This window comes from Gadus chalcogrammus, chromosome 11 (assembly GCF_026213295.1).
Source record: "Gadus chalcogrammus isolate NIFS_2021 chromosome 11, NIFS_Gcha_1.0, whole genome shotgun sequence".
In the NCBI taxonomy this organism is placed as follows: domain Eukaryota; kingdom Metazoa; phylum Chordata; class Actinopteri; order Gadiformes; family Gadidae; genus Gadus; species Gadus chalcogrammus.
This window is the reverse complement of record NC_079422.1, coordinates 4582264-4600295: the sequence shown is the minus strand read 5'-3', so window position 1 is coordinate 4600295 and position 18032 is coordinate 4582264. Positions and strand designations below refer to the sequence as shown.

The 18032-nt window shown below is 47.8% G+C and overlaps 1 protein-coding gene across 1 annotated transcript; it reads right to left on the bottom strand.

Moving 5' to 3' along the window:
• Positions 1-282: 282 nt before the first annotated feature.
• Positions 283-17907, bottom strand: epb41l4b (erythrocyte membrane protein band 4.1 like 4B). The gene is made up of 23 exons (XM_056601777.1): positions 16982-17907; positions 15172-15276; positions 15007-15049; positions 14349-14427; positions 13966-14010; positions 12989-13041; positions 12579-12699; positions 11744-11831; positions 11455-11543; positions 11293-11362; positions 10999-11168; positions 9458-9570; positions 8548-8578; positions 7980-8013; positions 7773-7876; positions 5911-6053; positions 5318-5439; positions 5040-5153; positions 4858-4910; positions 4362-4517; positions 3885-4005; positions 2973-3109; positions 283-2157 (listed from the first exon to the last, which is right to left on the bottom strand). The coding sequence occupies exons 1-23, from the start codon at positions 17249-17251 to the stop codon at positions 2097-2099; spliced, it is 2322 nt and encodes a 773-aa protein (XP_056457752.1). The 5' UTR covers positions 17252-17907; the 3' UTR covers positions 283-2096.
• Positions 17908-18032: the final 125 nt, after the last annotated feature.

The following is an 18032-nucleotide window of genomic DNA, read 5'->3' as shown; positions in this document are numbered from 1 at the left end:
TCTGAGAGCTGTCCCCGGCTGACTCATGGTAGATGGGTTTGTAACAAAGAGTCAGATAGACAGATGTTCTTTGGGAACAACATTCCCTCACAGGTTGGACCACACACACACACACACACACACACACACACACACACACACACACACACACACACACACACACACACACACACACACACACACACACACACACACACACACACACACACACACACACACACACACACACACACTGGGTGAGTCCGATCAACAGTTTCATGTCAGTGCATACAGTTTCATCTTTATTTGGAATTAAATTAAAAACAAATTACACAGTAACAGCAAATATATCAATGGATATCTATCTGTTTATAGATATATAGATGTAAAATGTATATTAGAATAGTGGTTACACTGCCCTAGTTAATGAAGTGGAAAACAAAGTTTTCAGAAAGTTGACAGAAAGTTTGGGGAAACCTGATTCTGAACATCCCATCCTTTCACAAGCAAAGAAAACAGAAATCTTTTTTTGGGGCGGATAAAATATGGACTGTGCAAAATTGTGGTGACATACATAGTGCATCTGTTTGTCATTGCAACCTGAAATAACACCAAGTTGTAACTGTAGCTTTGTCTACATCTATTGGTGAGTGTGAGACTGCACTTCTGTGCTACAACCTGTTACCTCATCATCCGTCCCGATGATCCAATCTCTTGTCAACAACTGATTCAGCTCTTTGAAATAGACATGTATGTCGAGTGCAATGATTGACCAGAAAGCCACCCTGAAAACACACATGCAACTGAACGACGACAACAACAAATCACACAATGTATAAGAGACGGCAGTATTGAGGCTAATGGAAACACATGCAAGATACAGTAGGCGGTGACGTAGAGAAAAACAGGGAGACCCCATGTTCAGAGGGACTGTTCACACTGGGGGGATCCCATGTTCAGAGGGACTGGTCTCCCTCTTGGGTCGGAGGACTAGCTTTGGCCAAGCGCCAACCCAAATGTAAAACCTTGCATGCAGTTTTCCCTTCCACCCACACTCCTCTAAAAATAGGTGTGAATATGTCTGGAAACCAATGTGATTAGGCCCCGTTTACCTGAATGTCGCCATGGAGCCCACAGGCTCCTCTCTGTCAAGTCTGATCGTTAACCTCAATTCGGTCACTGGTTTTGTAAAATGTCATCTGGTAAATCTTGAAACATTGAGTTCTAAAAAAGCGAATTAAGGTTCTGTTTTAATTTAGATAAACGTCATTAGTTTTTGCCTCCATACACGTCCGTTTTGAATGTCTAAAAACCCTTGACATTCTGCAAATGGCTGGCATATACATATATACACTACCGGTCAAAGGGTTGGGGTCACTTAGAAAGGTCCTTATTTTTTTAAGAAAAGCAGTTATTTCAATGAAGATAACATTAAATTATTCAGAAGTCTGGACATTTTTATGTGGTAAATGTGGTAAATGACTATTCTATCTGGAAACGGCAGATTTTTAATGGAATATCTACATAGGTTTACAGAGGCCCATTGCCAGTAACCATCACTCCTGTGTTCTAATGGTACATGGTTTAGCTAATCGTGTTAAACGGCTTATTGATTATTAGAATGCCCTTGAGTATTTATGCTAGCACAGCTGAAAACTGTTGAATAAAAGTGTGAGTTTTCATGGAAAACATGAAATTGACTGGGTGACCCCTGGCTTTTGAATGGTAGTGTAAATATATATATATATATAACAGATCAAATCAAAACATACATGTAAGCAAATGTAGAGCAATCTGAAAATCATCATTTGGTGAGTCTTTTAAAATCATCACAGTTCATGTGAATGCATAATACAGCATATATATAAATATCCTCTTAGAATAACTATTAAGCCAAGTACATTTGTACAAATATATAAAAACGTTTATATCATTCGCGGAATGCATTGTGCGCATGGGGCAATGACGTCATGGAGGTTAAGGGTCACGCCTCAGAGGTCAAGGGTCATGCCTCAGAGGTCAAGCGTCACGCCTCAGAGGTCAAGGTTCACGCCTCAGAGGTCGAGGGTCACACCTCATAGGTCAAGGGTCGCGCTTCAGAGGTCAAGGGTCATGCCTCAGAGCTCCGTCATGAGGAGCGCCCGCAGAATCTTCTCCCGGTCCAACCGCTCCTCTCCACTGTACACAAGAGAACCAAGATCACCCTTAAGACATCCATTGAGTTACTAAACACACTCCACTAAGACCACCCATAAGACATCCATTGAGTTACTAAACACACTCCACTAAGACCACCCATAAGACATCCAGTAATTTACTAAATACACTCCACTAAGACCACCCATAAGACATCCAGTGAATTACTAAACACACTCCACGAAGAGCCCCCATAAGACATCCAGTGAGTTACTTACCACACTCCACTAAGACCACCCATAAGACATCCAGTGAATTACTAAACACACTCCACTTAGACCACCCATAAGACATCCAGTGAGGTAATAAACACACTCGACCCCTCAGCCCATTCATAGATAATGTTAGCAAAGGAAAGAAACTGTTCCCAGGCCAGCACCAGAGGAGAGGGGAGAGAGGAGGGGGAGAGAGGAGGGGGGAGAGAGGAGGGGGGAGTAGGGGGATAGAGGAGGGTGAGGGAGAAGAGAGCAAAGAGAGGGAGAGAGGAGGGGGAGAGAGGAAAGAGGAGAGGAGAAATAGGAGGGGGAGGGAGAAGAAGAGGAGGGGGAGAGAGGAGGGGGAGAGAGGAGAGGGGAGAGAGGAGGGGGAGAGAGGAGGGGGAGAGAGGAGAGGGAGAGAGGAGAGGGGAGAGAGGAGGAGGAGAGAGGAGAAGGGAGAGAGGAGAGGGGAGAGAGGATGGGGAAGGCGAGAGAGGAGTGAGGAGGCGGGAGAGAGGAGAGGGGAGATAGGAGGGGGAGAGAGGAAAGAGGAGAGGAGAGAGGAGGGGGAGAGAGGAGGCGGGACAGAGGGGGGTTTACCTGTTATTATGGGCGGCAGTGTAGGGGATTAGGTGTGGGATGGAGCTGCGGAAGAACGAGGGGGACAGGTTTGGGGAGGGAGAGAGAGAGGGACAGCGGGAACTGCCAAGCTCCAATGTTGGCATCTTATTATCCACCTGTAATACACAAGCATGCACATGAACATACACACACACACACTCACAAAAACACACACACACACACACACACACACACACACACACACACACGTACACACATACAGAGAGAGAGACACACACATATACACACACACACACACACACGCATGCAAACACACACATACACATACACACACGTACATACACACAGACACACACACACACACACACAAACACACACACACACACACACACACACAAACACACACACACACACACACACACACACACACACACACACACACACACACACACACACACAAACACACACACACACACACACACACACACACACACACACACATACATACAAAATCACACACACACACACACACACACACACACACACACACACACACACACACACACACACACACACACACACACACACACACACACACACACAGACATACACATACAGAGAGAGAAAGAGAGAGACACACACACAAACACACACACATGCACAAAAAAACAGATAGAGACACACACACACAAACAACCACACACACACACACACACACACACACACACACACACACACACACACACACACACACACACACACACACACACACACACACACACACACACATTTTTCCATGCAAACAATGTTGCTTTTACTTAATCATACTCATGGGACTGTATTATGTTCTACAGAAGTACAATGACAACATTAAAGAGAGATATAGAGGCAGAAGAGAGAGAGGGAGAGAGAGAATTTTGAGGGTGTTACCTGTGGGTATATCGGAGGCTGTATTTGTCTGTCTAATGAACTGTTGGAACCAGACTTGGTTGCACTTTCGGCCGAGATGGCTGCAAGGGCTTCTGGGAGATTATCCTCATCTTCATGGTTACTTTCAACCAACCAGATCATTAACCACAAATAAAGTCAACATTAACCCCAAGTAACACATCTAGTTATGTATGCACAAAGATGCCATGATAAAGCCCTGAATTAAAAGATCAGGAAAGCAGTTATCCACCGATCATACGGTCTAGTTGGTTAGTGTATCCCACGGTCAGTCGAAAAGGTTGTGGGTTCAATCACAAGTCCCTGCAGCCTATGAGCAAGACACATAACCTCCTAGCTGCTCCTCAGTAAAGTGTATCTGAATTCACTGTTAGTGGCTTTGGATAAAAGCCTTAATAACTAAATAGTCAAACATATAGAGATACAGTATATTGAGATCAGTGTCTTATCTCTACTTACAAGCTGTACTGCCGGACTAGTCGTTTCCTGCGGTTGGTGTTGATGTTGTAGGAGTTGGGGTGGGGTCTGTCCAGGGTCCGGCTGTAGTCTGACCAGTGGGGGTTCTTCTCTACCGTCAGACTAGATGCAGCCGAGTCTTGAGATGAGCTCTGGTATCTGAGGACACACACACACACACACACACACACACACACACACACACACACACACACACACACAGTCCCACGCACACACATACACACAGTCCCACGCACACACACACACACACACACACACACACACACACACACACACACACACACACACACACACACACACACACACATACCCCTGCACGCACACACACACACACACACACACCCAAGCACGCACACGCATACACACAAATTCACACACACATACACAGAAATACATAGCATACAGGCACCGATATCCACAATAATACACTTTGATACAGATATATGCACAGTACAGGTTAAATAACTAAAATACAGGCCTTTCATTGGAGGTGTCACTGGAGCCCTTCCCTCTCGGAGTGGTCGGAGGCTCCTGGTGTATCACACAGAGAGATTGAATAAAGAAAAGGTTATCTCCCAGGACCATCTTGTTAGCATGTCAGTGAAGCGCACACCTCCTGCATGCATAGAGTGGGGAGGGGCCGGGGAGAGCAGGCCTCACCCTGAACACGGCCTCCATCTGGGCCTTGAGGATGTTACACTTGAGGTGGTCAGGCAGCAGGCATGGGGTGCTAGGGGGGTGCAAGGACTTCTCAGACAGCTGCTTGTCCTCTGCCTGCAGGGGGCGAGAGGGAGAGGAGGCGGGAGATTACAAAAACGGAAATAAAAAAATAAAGATGAAACATGAAGGATTAAGAGTGTGTGTGTGTGTGTGTGTGTGTGTGTGTGTGTGTGTGTGTGTGTGTGTGTGTGTAAGAGGGACGGGGACGGGGGGATGACCTTGTTGTCGATGTTGATGTGGATCGAGGGCCAGGGGCTGGAGTCGCTGTCCGTCTCCAGAGCCTTCCGGAGGGACTGAGGGACATCCACACCATCGCACGGACGAGGGGAGGCGCGGTGCCCTGACACACAAACAAACACACACACACAAATGCACGCACACACACACACACACACACACACACACACAAACACATGCATGCACACGGACACGCAAACACATGCACGCACACAGACAAATGCACACACAGGTAGTATATTAAATAGGAAGTGCTGACTAGCATGGGAAGCCGAGCAGATGGCCTGGGTGGGGGGGTACTTTATATTAGTACAGATGATTTAGCTTCGAACTTTTCTATGTATTCACAAAAGAAAAAACTTTCTTTGTAAAATATAGGTTAATGATAAAAGTATTTCACATTTAATAAAGCCTATTTATATTGGTGTTTAGAACTGTTTATTTTTGCAGCTACGGATTTTTAAGAGCGTTTTGATTTCTAAATCATCAATATGTAACCAACAAGACAACACAAGAAGTGCAGTTGATACGGTTTACAGAGACAGTACCTCGCCCGTGTGTGCGTGTACTCAACTGGTGTTGCTGTGTGTGTGGCAGAGCGTGTCCTGGCTGTGTGTGTGTCGCCGGTGGTGATGCTGGTGGATCTTCCCAGCATACGGCGCCTCGTTCTCCTCCACGCTGAACTGGTGGTCTGAGTCAGGACCGCTGAGAGGAAAACTGAAGACGGCACACGAACGCACAGTCATAACAAACTCACGCCCCCCCTCCCCGCAGGCTCCTCCCCCGTCTCCATCGCTACGCGCTGAATCACACTCGTCCCTAACATGATCCCTAACCTAATTTTTTTGAGTGATAAACTATTTTACTTCCTGATCAAAGCATCCAAGATACATGTACATTCTTCTTCAGTCTTTCTAATTTCAAATTAAAACGGACAGAAATAAAGAATAGAAGAAACCACACGGCTATTTTGCGCTTTAATTATTGTCGTAAGAGTGCAGGATGAATGACATCCAAATTAATTTACAGTTGTGTTCATGTTTAAGACAGGTTGACATGGCTTTAAGGCATACTGTGATTGGAGTAAACATTTCAAAGCTGAGAAGACCCTCTGCATCATACAGATAGAACCTGATGTAAACAAACGGCTGACTGCAAACGGTTACTACATTCTGACAAAACATCTGGAGGAAGAGAAAATGAATCCTTGCACGCATGAAAACACCTCGTAAAAATTGGTGATCTACACATGGTTTTTAACCTCACCTGCATAAGTTACTACTACTGATATCAGCACACAAGTGTCCTCAAGCAGACGAGAGCACATTATTTGAACATAGCCACATAGCACAAATTATCGCTTTACATTCAAGAGTCCTGCATTCAATCCCAGTTTCATGACGAATTTGTGTGAATTTGGTGATTTTTCCTCTATCTCGCTCAACACAAATACAAATGCCTGATGGAAACTTGCCCATTCCTATTAAAAGAATGATTTGCACCCACATATTAAAACTATTCCAGCGAGGACAAAGACAATTACACAAGCAATAAGGAAAATGTGAAATTATAATACTTCCTATATTGGCCTCTATTTTGCCCCCCACTAAAAAACGCTTTATTTTGGATGTTGTGACACAAGAGATGTGGATGACCATGATGACCATGATGACAATTGATCACCACGATGATGATGATGTCCCTTCAGATGAAATCTCCATTGATTTAGAGTCCAGCAACAAAGCTTCTCTCTTTGGGGTGTTTTCTTTTGTTTTGTCTTTGGAAACAGCTGGACTCCAAGCAAGCCCAGGTCAAAGGTCAAAGTGCGGTCATGACCTTATCCCTGTAAACCACACTGATGGACCCTGGAAAGGCGCCACTGGTTCGCTCAGGCATGGCTTGGGCGCGAGATGGAGGAGGAGGATGATGAGGATGAAGATGACTATGGCCGCTCCCCTCCTCCTCCTCAAAGACGCTTTCACTTGGAGCCCTGAACATGACAGGAGATGAATGAATGAATTCTCAAACAGTCAGGCTGACAAACAGACACAGAAGGAGACAGACAGACAGAGAGACACTGACAGAGAGACAATAAGGCAAGCATGACAACACAAAGACAGGCAAACACAGAAACGCAGCTGGACATATGAGCCCTAGCCCGGGTGTGTGAGAGGCGGACTGCAGAGTGCTCCTGCAGCGGGCATCAGGGAGCGGGAGAGGGCAGGCGTCTCTATAAATAGATAGGTGACCTCCAGCGGACCCATCTCCAGACCCCCATTGGACAGATGGTGGGCCAACAAAACACTAAAGCCCCAAGATATATCCATTTGCAATTTTAAATACTGCTCGGTGAAACCCTGCTTCCCCCAGGGTTATAGTATATCTGTGGGGGCGTATGAGGATTGGTGATGATGTTCATGGAGGGGAGCCCCTTACCTGTGGGGTGGCGTGAGCCCCGAGTGCTGCAGGTAGATGGGGGGGCTGAGAGCAGGCTGGGGGGCGTTCCAGGCCTCATGACCCAAAGGAATGTTACGCTGGTACTGGAGAGAGGGGGGGGGGGCAGATTGATTAAAAAGGTAATAAAGATGATTCATGGCACTCTTTTTTTTAATGACATCATTGCGTGCGATCGTGGCATCTTACCGGATGGATGCTTGGGTCAGGGCTAGCTTGGGAGCTAGGGGAAAAGAGAGCAATATTATCCTCACAGTTAATGGTAAATTGGCACACAACTTGATTATATAGTGGCTATCACGACGGATGGGGACCGAATGACTCACTTGACGAACTGATTTGGACCTCTGTGTGTGTGTGTGTGTGTGTGTGTGTGTGTGTGTGTGTGTGTGTGTGTGTGTGTGTGTGTGTGTGTGTGTGTGTGTGTGTGTGTGTGTGTGTGTGTGTGTGTGTGTGTGTGTGTGTGTGTGTGTGTGTGTGTGTGTGTATATATATATAATTAAAAAGGTACCAAGTGTTCTCGTAAGCAAACCCGCCAGAGACAAAAGGAATCCACCAGTCGGAAGAGATGTCTCTAACTAGCAGCTATTTGAGGAGGCTGTTCAGAGGGTGGGAAGGAGCTTCTTGGATTTCCTCGAATGTAATTGTTTTATTTTTAGGAGGTAGGGGTTTAGGTTCAAACGTGAAGGACTGCTAATTTAAGAGAAGTCCTCCAGTGGGTGCATGTGGAGCCGCAGGCTGGGTCAAGTGGACTCACCCGATGTGCAGTGGCTTGGCGGGGGACACGCCTGCAGACGACCCGACCCAGAGGAGTTGGAGGAAGGAGAGAAGGAGGTCATTTGACATGCGAGTGTGGTCTCAATTACCTTTGGTGTTCAGAGCCTTATGAGTCAACGGCCTTAAGCCCTGAGCCCTTGGCCCTCAGCCCACAGACAGGTCTACTGTTTGAGGCCGAGTTCCCGCTCTCGCTCTGCGACCCCAGGACATGGCTGCTTGGACAATCCTTTGGGTGTCAGTGCACAGACCTCGACTCCCTGGAGACTAAGCAGTCTACACACGACTGGAAGGCATTTTATTTATTGTTTTGACGCACACGGCAGGAGGACCATGGCTGTCAAAAGGCCCAATGTGTGGGCCCAAAATAGCCCAGACGGCGGGGGAGGAGGGACAGCGCGTGAGCGTCCGGCCCCAGTGGTGATTCAGAGTACTACAACAACATGCTCTGCACCAGCCTTACCCCAGGCGCCTAAGCTTCAGTGTCTGCTGTAATGGCAACTATACACTACCTTCACTCAATGTACCTTCCACCACACATGAACCACACACTGCTTATTTCAGTTCATGCTCCTCGGCATGTCATGTTATGAAATCTATTAGAAGGGTCAGAATGAGGTCTTAGCGATTGTCTGCAGGGGGGACAGAGTGAGAGCGGTTAAGTAGGCCACCAAACCAAACGTATGATGCTTTATGTATCATTGAATTATCCTTAGTACACATAGACAGTAAGAAACATGTTAACGTTTCATTTTAGATTGGGTTGTCGTTTAAAACCAATTAGATTTTTTTTTTTTCTAAATGTATATCAAATATTTTTTGGTTGCATTTGAAGACTTCAAGGATCTCCCACTAATCTGTGCCAATATCCATATGGGGTGACCCTGACCGACCTTTGCCCCCCAGGGAGTGTGTTCTGGAGGGGTATCGTTTGCTGGGTCGCCTTTCAAAGGTGCTTGCCCTCCTCATTCGACTGCCATGAGTGGCCTGGTACTCCGTCTTCCCACTGAGACGGACGGACAAACAGAGAGACAGGGTGAGAGAGGAGAGAGCCAGACAAAGAGACACACATAGAATGTGAAAAGGTCAAAGCCATGGCTGTTGGAACTGAGGTGTCAACGTGACAACGGCCTTAAAGCGATACCCTCATCATCATCACAGATGCACTGTACAGAGATAAGTCTCTGTTCTATATGATGATAAAGGTTTCCTCTAGAGCTAATTACCAAGGAATGCTTTTGGTCTGGTTTGCCCTTCTACAGCAATAGGTTTTTTTATTTTTTATTTTTTATTTAGCAGGGACAATGCACAGCTCATTAGCAGTACCAGAGTTAGCTATAAGCTAATTTTCATCTGAAGTCCCTGGGCAGGAAACAGAGGATAACATCTCTGTCAAAAGGGAAACCTAACACTGAAGTATAAAAACAATAACACACAATTTTACAACAGTAAAACACAACAACACAATACGAACAATAAAATCACAATATTAGGACAGCACAACAACAACACCAGCAACAACAGCACAACAAGAAAACAGGACATCACAACATTAAGACAACAGTCTATGCATGATGGATACATGCTTGGATCAATTTCAGCCATTATTTCATCTTACATTTAAAACCAGCAAAGGTGTTCCACTCTCTTATCTCGCTTGGTACTGAGTTCCAAGACTTTGTGTCTCTAACTGAAAAAACAGACATGCCAAACTCAGTGGATCAGTGCTGTACAACACATTCCCCTCTGTTGGACATTCTAGTTCTCCTTCCATTGTCTGAGGGGTATGAACCCCTCTTCTCACGTTGAATACGACTATGTACTAATGGCTGTTACCATAGCAACTGATGTCCTGTAGAACGCCCCAAAACAAATAACACTGCCACAACCTAATGGTATTTTTTTGAAACTTGGTGTTGATTTACAGTATTGCCAAAATCAAACGTAGACCCTGAACAGTTAACAACCATGCAATACATCAGGCCACGGCTTGCATGTGGTCTAGATAGAGGTGCTATCTATACATGTCTATTGATTGACACACGAGGCTGATTTGAGAATGTGCGCAGCCATGCAGCCGCCACTCACACGCGCCTTTTGACAGAGCAGGCTGCAAGGTCTGGCTTTATTCTCATCCCAGATAATAGTTTGACAAGAAAAACAAACAACATCAAGAGAACATTTCTGTCACCATAGGAACAAACCCGTGTAACCATAGATACACTGTAACCATAGCTACTTGCTCTTTGCTTTACATGACACACAATTCCCCCTATGCACAAGAGGCACCGCAAGGCCAGATCTACCGTCTTAGCCAGCAGCTGCACCCTCCCCTCCAGTGAGACTCCCCTTCCAAGGAGGGCCGTGCTGGCCAGCGGGGCCGGGCCACTCAGGACAGGGTGGGTCTGGGAGGCGGCGTCCTCTGGGCTCTAACCTGAATCTGAAGCGCGAGCCCAGCCGTGTGAAGTCACTCTGGCTGGCCATGCCCGTGGCTGGCTGTCGCAGCCGGAAGAAGGCGTGGCTCTCCACCGCACACTTCCACAAGTGCTTACAGTTTTTAGAGCTGTCCAACTGGAACACAAACGTGTGCTCCTGCTCCCGGCCCTAAAAACACACACACACACGCACACGCACACACACCAACGGCTGCAGGTCTGGGCTGAACAGGAGTGTTCTTCTATGGTGTTGCTTGTATGCAGGCGCCCCCCACTCCCCCACAGACACCTACCTGGTCGTCATCCTCCACCACCACCAGGGTGAGCCGACTCTTTTTGAAATCCAGACGGGTGATCTTGGGCCTGGGGGTAGGAAGGCCACAAACACTCAGCATTCAGAGGGCCATCAACACATGAATGAGGACGTTTCCATTGCACAGCAGAGGAACTGGTACCAGAAGAAAAGGCCGATCTTGCTGGAGCCCTCGAACACCAGGATGCCTGTTGGCGTGAGGCCCAGCGCGTACTCCCCTCCGTCGCGACCCTGGGGACGCGACCAGGCGGCGTGTTTGAAGAACAAGACAAACAAACAGACATCACGTCAGACCTCACAGCCTCTCCTGGCAGAGAGCGCACAGCACACAGAGAACAGAAGCTAGAGTTTACACAGAGGAGAGCAGAGACGCACTGGCACTGGTGTGGTGTGAAATCATGGCGGCGATACTGACAGACGGGAACACCAACCTTGACAAAGTGCATATCCACGCCGTATAGCTCCAGCCATTTGCATTTGTTGAGGAAGCAAATCTCAGCCTGCGACGGGCTCTTCCCTCTGGGGGGGGCACAAAAGGAGGGTTGGGTTTCTCACAATCTCCAAATGTGGTTTTCCCTCTGTGCGTGTGACAGCGCTCATGCCTTTTATTATTATCGAAACAAAAACAGACATCATAATGGCCGCTTTAATTACAAAGGAGCGGATGAGTTCAGGGATGATCACTCACAAGGAACAAACCCCCGTGGACAACTGCCTCCCCACCCGTCTCCTCCTCCTAGGATTCAGCAGGAGGGAGGGGTCTGTGCGTGTGTTTGTGTATGCAACCCCTTGCCCACTGGATGGGGTGGGGCCTTAGCATAGGTGTGCAAGTCATTTCATCAGAAATGGTAGCCATCAGACTACAGGGGGTGGGGTTAAATACTGACTGGATTCAATCAAGACCCGTACAACGATTATCCCTGTAATCCTTCACACAGGGTCAGAGAGAGGGAAAGAGAGAGAGAGGGAACAGCGGTACACCGGGTGGGAGCTGTGTAGCCCGAGAACAGTAGCGGCGGAGCAGTCGTCCGCTTCCCCAACTAACTATCCCATATTTCACCAGAGCAGATGTTCATCGTGCTCCAACGATGAGAGCCATGGCACGGCCTACTCACAGGCTGCTCTCACAGAGCACCAGACTATTGTCATAATGACCGGGGGTGTCGAGCAAGGAAAAGCTAATGTCCTCCAGGTCTTTTTCTCACCAAGAGAAACACCCGACCCTAGCTCAATAGATTTCCTCCACAGATAACCACGCCCTCTCACCTCAGCTCCACCCATTTGTTGAAGATATCCGCCTCCATGTCCTCACTCTGTTTGGGAGTAAAACGAAACTCCGACACCAGCTCGGGAGAGTGCTCCGACGGATCACAGTCTCCGAGCTCACCTGGAGAGGACACACACACACACACACACACACACACACACACACACACACACACACACACACACACACACACACACACACACACACACACACACACACACACACACACACACACACACACACGAGAAGAGGGTATGAGGAAAAGCACTAAGAGTAAAACCTGTTGTGGGGAGGGGGTGGGATGTGTCAACAGGTTATTTTCCCTTTTCAAAGCATTAACATTTCAATCCACCACCTTGCAAACACCCATTAGCTCACAACGTAGACGGAGGCAATGGAGCATACTCACTTTCTAGACAAAAGGCCCCCAACTCAACGGAGACGTCATAGGGACATTTCAACCTGGTGAAAGAAAACGACACCTCGGTGTTGAAAGGCTCTGCAAACGCACACATAAATAATCCCATAAACATCCACAAAGGCATGTTTTCCTAATTGGAAACATGCTCCTCTTATTATGCAAGCGAAAACTGTTTGGTCAGGGTGTATGTGCTTGTGCGTGTACATGGAAATACTGCACGTGTGTGCATGTGTGCGTGCGTGCGTGCGCAAGAAGTAGGGAGAGCTGCTCTTTTCCTAAAAATAAGAAGCCCTCTGCCGTCCTGATCTCGGCTTCATAATGGAGCCTGACTCAGGGGAAGAGTGGCCCAGATAAAGACTGAGCATGCGAGTCCCCATTCTCCCTGCTATGTGTGTTGGTGCGGGTGTGTGCGGGTGTGTGCAGTTGAGGGTGTGGAGGAGGCAGAGTCCAGTTTACACAAGCACCTCAAACGCGGGTGACTTGGCATAGAGAATGAGTGACTATTTAATATTACTAACCTCTGTGAATGTAAAATCAAGCTCATGATCGATATTTGTTTCTCAAGTAAATAAAGTTTAAATGAGGCTAATGCTGGTGGCCAAGATATTATACTAATGTTGATAGAGCAATCATGATGCACTAGTGGCATAAACTACATGGCCGTTTACCAGGTCAGAGAAAGAGGACAACCTTGCCCGGTGTGTGTGTGTGTTATTATTTAACCGGAACATTGCCTATTGCTCCTATTCTTATTTGTGTGTGCGTGTTTGTTCGGTGTGTGTGCGTGTGTGTGTGTGTGTGTGTGTGTGTGTGTGTGTGTGTGTGTGTGTGTGTGTGTGTGTGTGTGTGTGTGTGTGTGTGTGTGTGTGTGTGTGTGTGTGTGTGTGTGTGTGTGTGTGTGTGTTTTCACAAACACACGCACACACGTGCGTGCGTGACAAATGGACATGTCAAAGACCGCTTACTTGCCAGACAGGATGTCTTGTCGCAGCTGCAGCACAAACAGATACCTGAGAGAGAGAAGGAGAGGTCACACAGATGAATGAGAGACCCAGGCTAATAAATAGATTGAGGCATCAGTAGCTTTTCTTCCCAATCATAAAGAAACACAAAAGACCTTCCTTATCCGTTGTGTGGCCGTCTGGCCTTGATTACGAGTCGCACAGGGGAACTGGCTAATTAGCTCTGCTGCCCATTGGACCTTCTTTAATGAGCTGGGGTGAACCTGTGTGTGTGTGTGTGTGTGTGTGTGTGTGTGTGTGTGTGTGTGTGTGTGTGTGTGTGTGTGTGTGTGTGTGTGTGTGTGTGTGTGTGTGTGTGTGTGTGTGTGTGGTTCGTGTCTGGTTACCTGGTGAATTCCTCATGCAGGTTATTTGGCTCTGAAGAGTAAAACTTAACTCTGAAGAAGAGTCTGTACGGAGGGCCGTCTAGAGAGTAGAAATGTAAAGCGTTACCCGAGACATAACATACACAAGTGAGTAGGAGGAACGTGACAATGAGCCCAGAATAACAAGTACATTAACTGAATTGTAACTTAACAAATGGCAGGGCTACACAAAGACTTAAGGACTGCGGTGTACCACTACTTTGTGCGTCCTGCCTCCATGTTATGCACTGCCTTTTTACGAGTCGGTAAAATACATACTTGGCTCGTGATCGCGTTTGGTGTGAACGCATCTTTATTGTGTGTGGAACTATGCCTGCCACGTACCTACCGAGCTTATTACACGTAGAAGAAGGATTCAGCCTGAAGCCATTCATCCTGCAGTCAGCAGCCCAAAGCCAACAAGGCAAATATGGCCAGGGCAGCTAATGCTCATGCTAATCACCGTGTCAACATTTGATAATAATAATAAGCCACCTGCTAACAACGCACCTGCCTCACATGTGCAAATGTAAAATAATGTGTGTGTGTGTGTGTGTGTGTGTGTGTGTGTGTGTGTGTGTGTGTGTGTGTGTGTGTGTGTGTGTGTGTGTGTGTGCGTGTGCGCGTGCGCGCGTCTCACCTCGTATCTGTTTCTTTATGAGTTTGGACACATCTAGCCAGTGCTGAAAGAACAGAGATGAAAGAGAGTGAGTGAAATAGATGACTAGCTCTATCTCGAAGCTAAAGCGTGAAACGTTTAAGTGCTGGACTCATTATGCCGATATGCAAACACGTTGTCACTCACTGAAACCTGCTCAGAGTCCATGTACTGCAGCCCAAAGTAGTCGGCCTCCACCAGGTCCAAATGATATATGATCTGGTCAAACAGCTCCTGGCCCTTTGACTTGCTCTGCAACAAAAGAACCAGGGAGGTGGGCTGGGTCTGCTGCTACTACAGCGCGTGGGTGTGTGCGTGTGCATGTGTGTGTGTGTGTGTGTGTGTACATGACTGCTGCATCTGGGTCAAAGTGAAAGGGACAAGGCCGGTCTCCTGAGGGACAGACCCTCATTCAGGCCATTTGAAATACACACACACACACCTCGATGACTTTCCTTCAGCAACGATGTGTTCTAACCTATATCCATGTAGACCGAATGACACACCAGGGTCTGTGAATGCATGTGCGTGGCAGCAGGGTGTGTGTGTGTGGGGGTTGGAGTGCCGGAGAGGTGGCAGCCTTGTACTTTGACTTGTGATTAAGAGGGGTGGCTGCTTCTAGCCTACTGTCGTGATCAAAATACACAGCCCTGGTCATCTGACCTAAACAGGGCAGAGCCAAAGCCACAGACACAAACGTCAGACCCGTCAAGGTTCACATCATGGAGATTATACGCATTATATATATATATATATATATATATATATATATATATATATAAATAAGATTATACCATGAACATATTCCGACTTTATCTTTTCAAATTATCAACTTCATTATTTATTTTCCGATCTTGTTTTCTTGTTTTTGCCTGGCCAGGTGACAGCTGTTCATAGGCCAGTTCTGCACCAATCCGTGCACCTGTTCACTCCCCTCCCCGTGGGAACACCAGCGCTGACATGAGCCGACTTGCCCGGCACACCTGGGCCCGGTGTGGCAGTTTGACAGCCCTTTGTCGCTTCTCAATTGTTTGTCTCAACTGTAATGTCTACTAGGGACACCATGCCTATTCTCCCTCTCTGTGCGACACATACACAAACAGACACACACACACACACACACGCACACACTTTTTCCTTTAGCCCCGTCCCCCTGGCCACCGCCTGCGCACGAGCTGACACATAGAACTGTGACACATATGACCTTCAGAATTAACACATATATCTTATGGAGCTTGTTCGCTCACCCGCATACATTCACTCATTCAGACCACCCACCCAGCCATCCACCCGCCCCGTCGCACACCGAGAGAGCACTCAGTGGATGACACAAAGCCCCCCCCACACACGCACACACACACACACACACACTCTGATAAATCAGATGTGGGAGTCAGGGAATAGAGGTGCGGAGAGATTAACGACAGGGAACATACAGAGAGGAGAGGAGTGGAAAGTAGCATAGGTGGAAGCAGGGGAGGATTAAGAGAGACTGTAGAGGAGTACAATGCTGGGTGGGAGGGTGGGAGGGAGGGAAACGAGAGGACAGGAGAGGAAGAGATGTAAAACAGAGATAGGTAGAGGATGGCACAAGGAAGTACGATAGGGACTGTGGCTGTAGTAGCACAGAGATGTTATGACAGCAGGCAGGGTAAACAGGAAGGAGGTGTTGGTAAGGAGGAAAAATCAAAAGACTGAAAATAACAACGGAGGAAGAGCTTCAGGTGAGGTTCGCTGATCTCCCTGTTAAAACGAGGAAGAGATACAATGAAGCGGTTCATCACAACGTCCAGATGAGCTGCGCCTTTCTCTGAACCACTATCCAACCAGTACACAATACAACTTTTTATACCTGTTCCGCTAGAAAAGCGTCGTCCTGCACAACAAGCTGTCTGTTTATGTGACCCGTATGCCAATGTAATCACTTTAATAACACCGGATGGGCCGATGCACTCACGGGCAAATCCACATTGACGTCCGAGCCATCCAGTAGTAAAACGCGACAGGTGATGGTGGTCCTGGCCGTGCCCGTCGCGGGGATGTGGACGGCCGCTCCCCCGGTCACCACCGCCGGGGCATGGACGACCTGCTGTTGATGGGCGAGCAGCAGGGGGTTCCCGGTGGACCCTCTCCCGCCTCCTCCACCACCGAGACCGTCCGCCTCGTCCTGGTCGGTCGCCTGAAACCGTCTCCGTCGGCTAAACGTTCGGCGCAGAAAGCCCATCATCTTTGGGATCCACCACTGGTAGGGGTCTGTCCTTGTCGGTCGGTAGTGGCGGCTGAGCGCACCGGAACACCGCGCGGAGTGGGTTCGGAGAACCGGGGTCCTGTGCTGCCACCTTCGCAGTGCAAGAAAAGTAAAAAAATAAAATAAAAAAAAGGCACTCTTCGGGCTGCCGATCAATCCTTAAATCTGGACGTCGGCAGCGGGCTGGTCGTCTACTTAGACCGCATACCAATCCGAACTATCCAATGCGTCGCGGTGCCAACTAGTTGATTCCCGACCGTGCATCGAGCCTCCACCAGGCAGGAGTCGCTGGCGGAAATGAAAGCCCTTTGCACCTGCCGCTGTGCAAACTTGCTTGTGCTGAGGCTGAAAGCCCACCGAAATCCCGTCCGGCCGCTCCGCAGTGGGGACCCCGGTGTCACATCGTCCGAGAGGGAGGTCGGTGTATGTGTGTGAGTGAGTGTGTGTGTGTGTGTGTGAACCCGAACAAAAGATAACACACCGCTTGATGGATCTCGGGGCTCGTTGTTGTTGTTTAATGATGAGCACCAGGGAGGGAGGCTTCTGATCTACCTCTGAGGTAAAAGTTAACCAGCGAAACTGGACCGACAGCATGCTCTGCGCCTGCGTAAAAACACAGAGCTGAACAAACTTTCTTTCCCCTATGTTGACAGCAGGTCCAGCAGTGTGGTAACAGACTAGCGCCACCTATCTGTCAGTCCACCGCTTGACAAAATGAGGAAATTAAATCTATTATGGGTGGTCAAATGGTCATGCACAA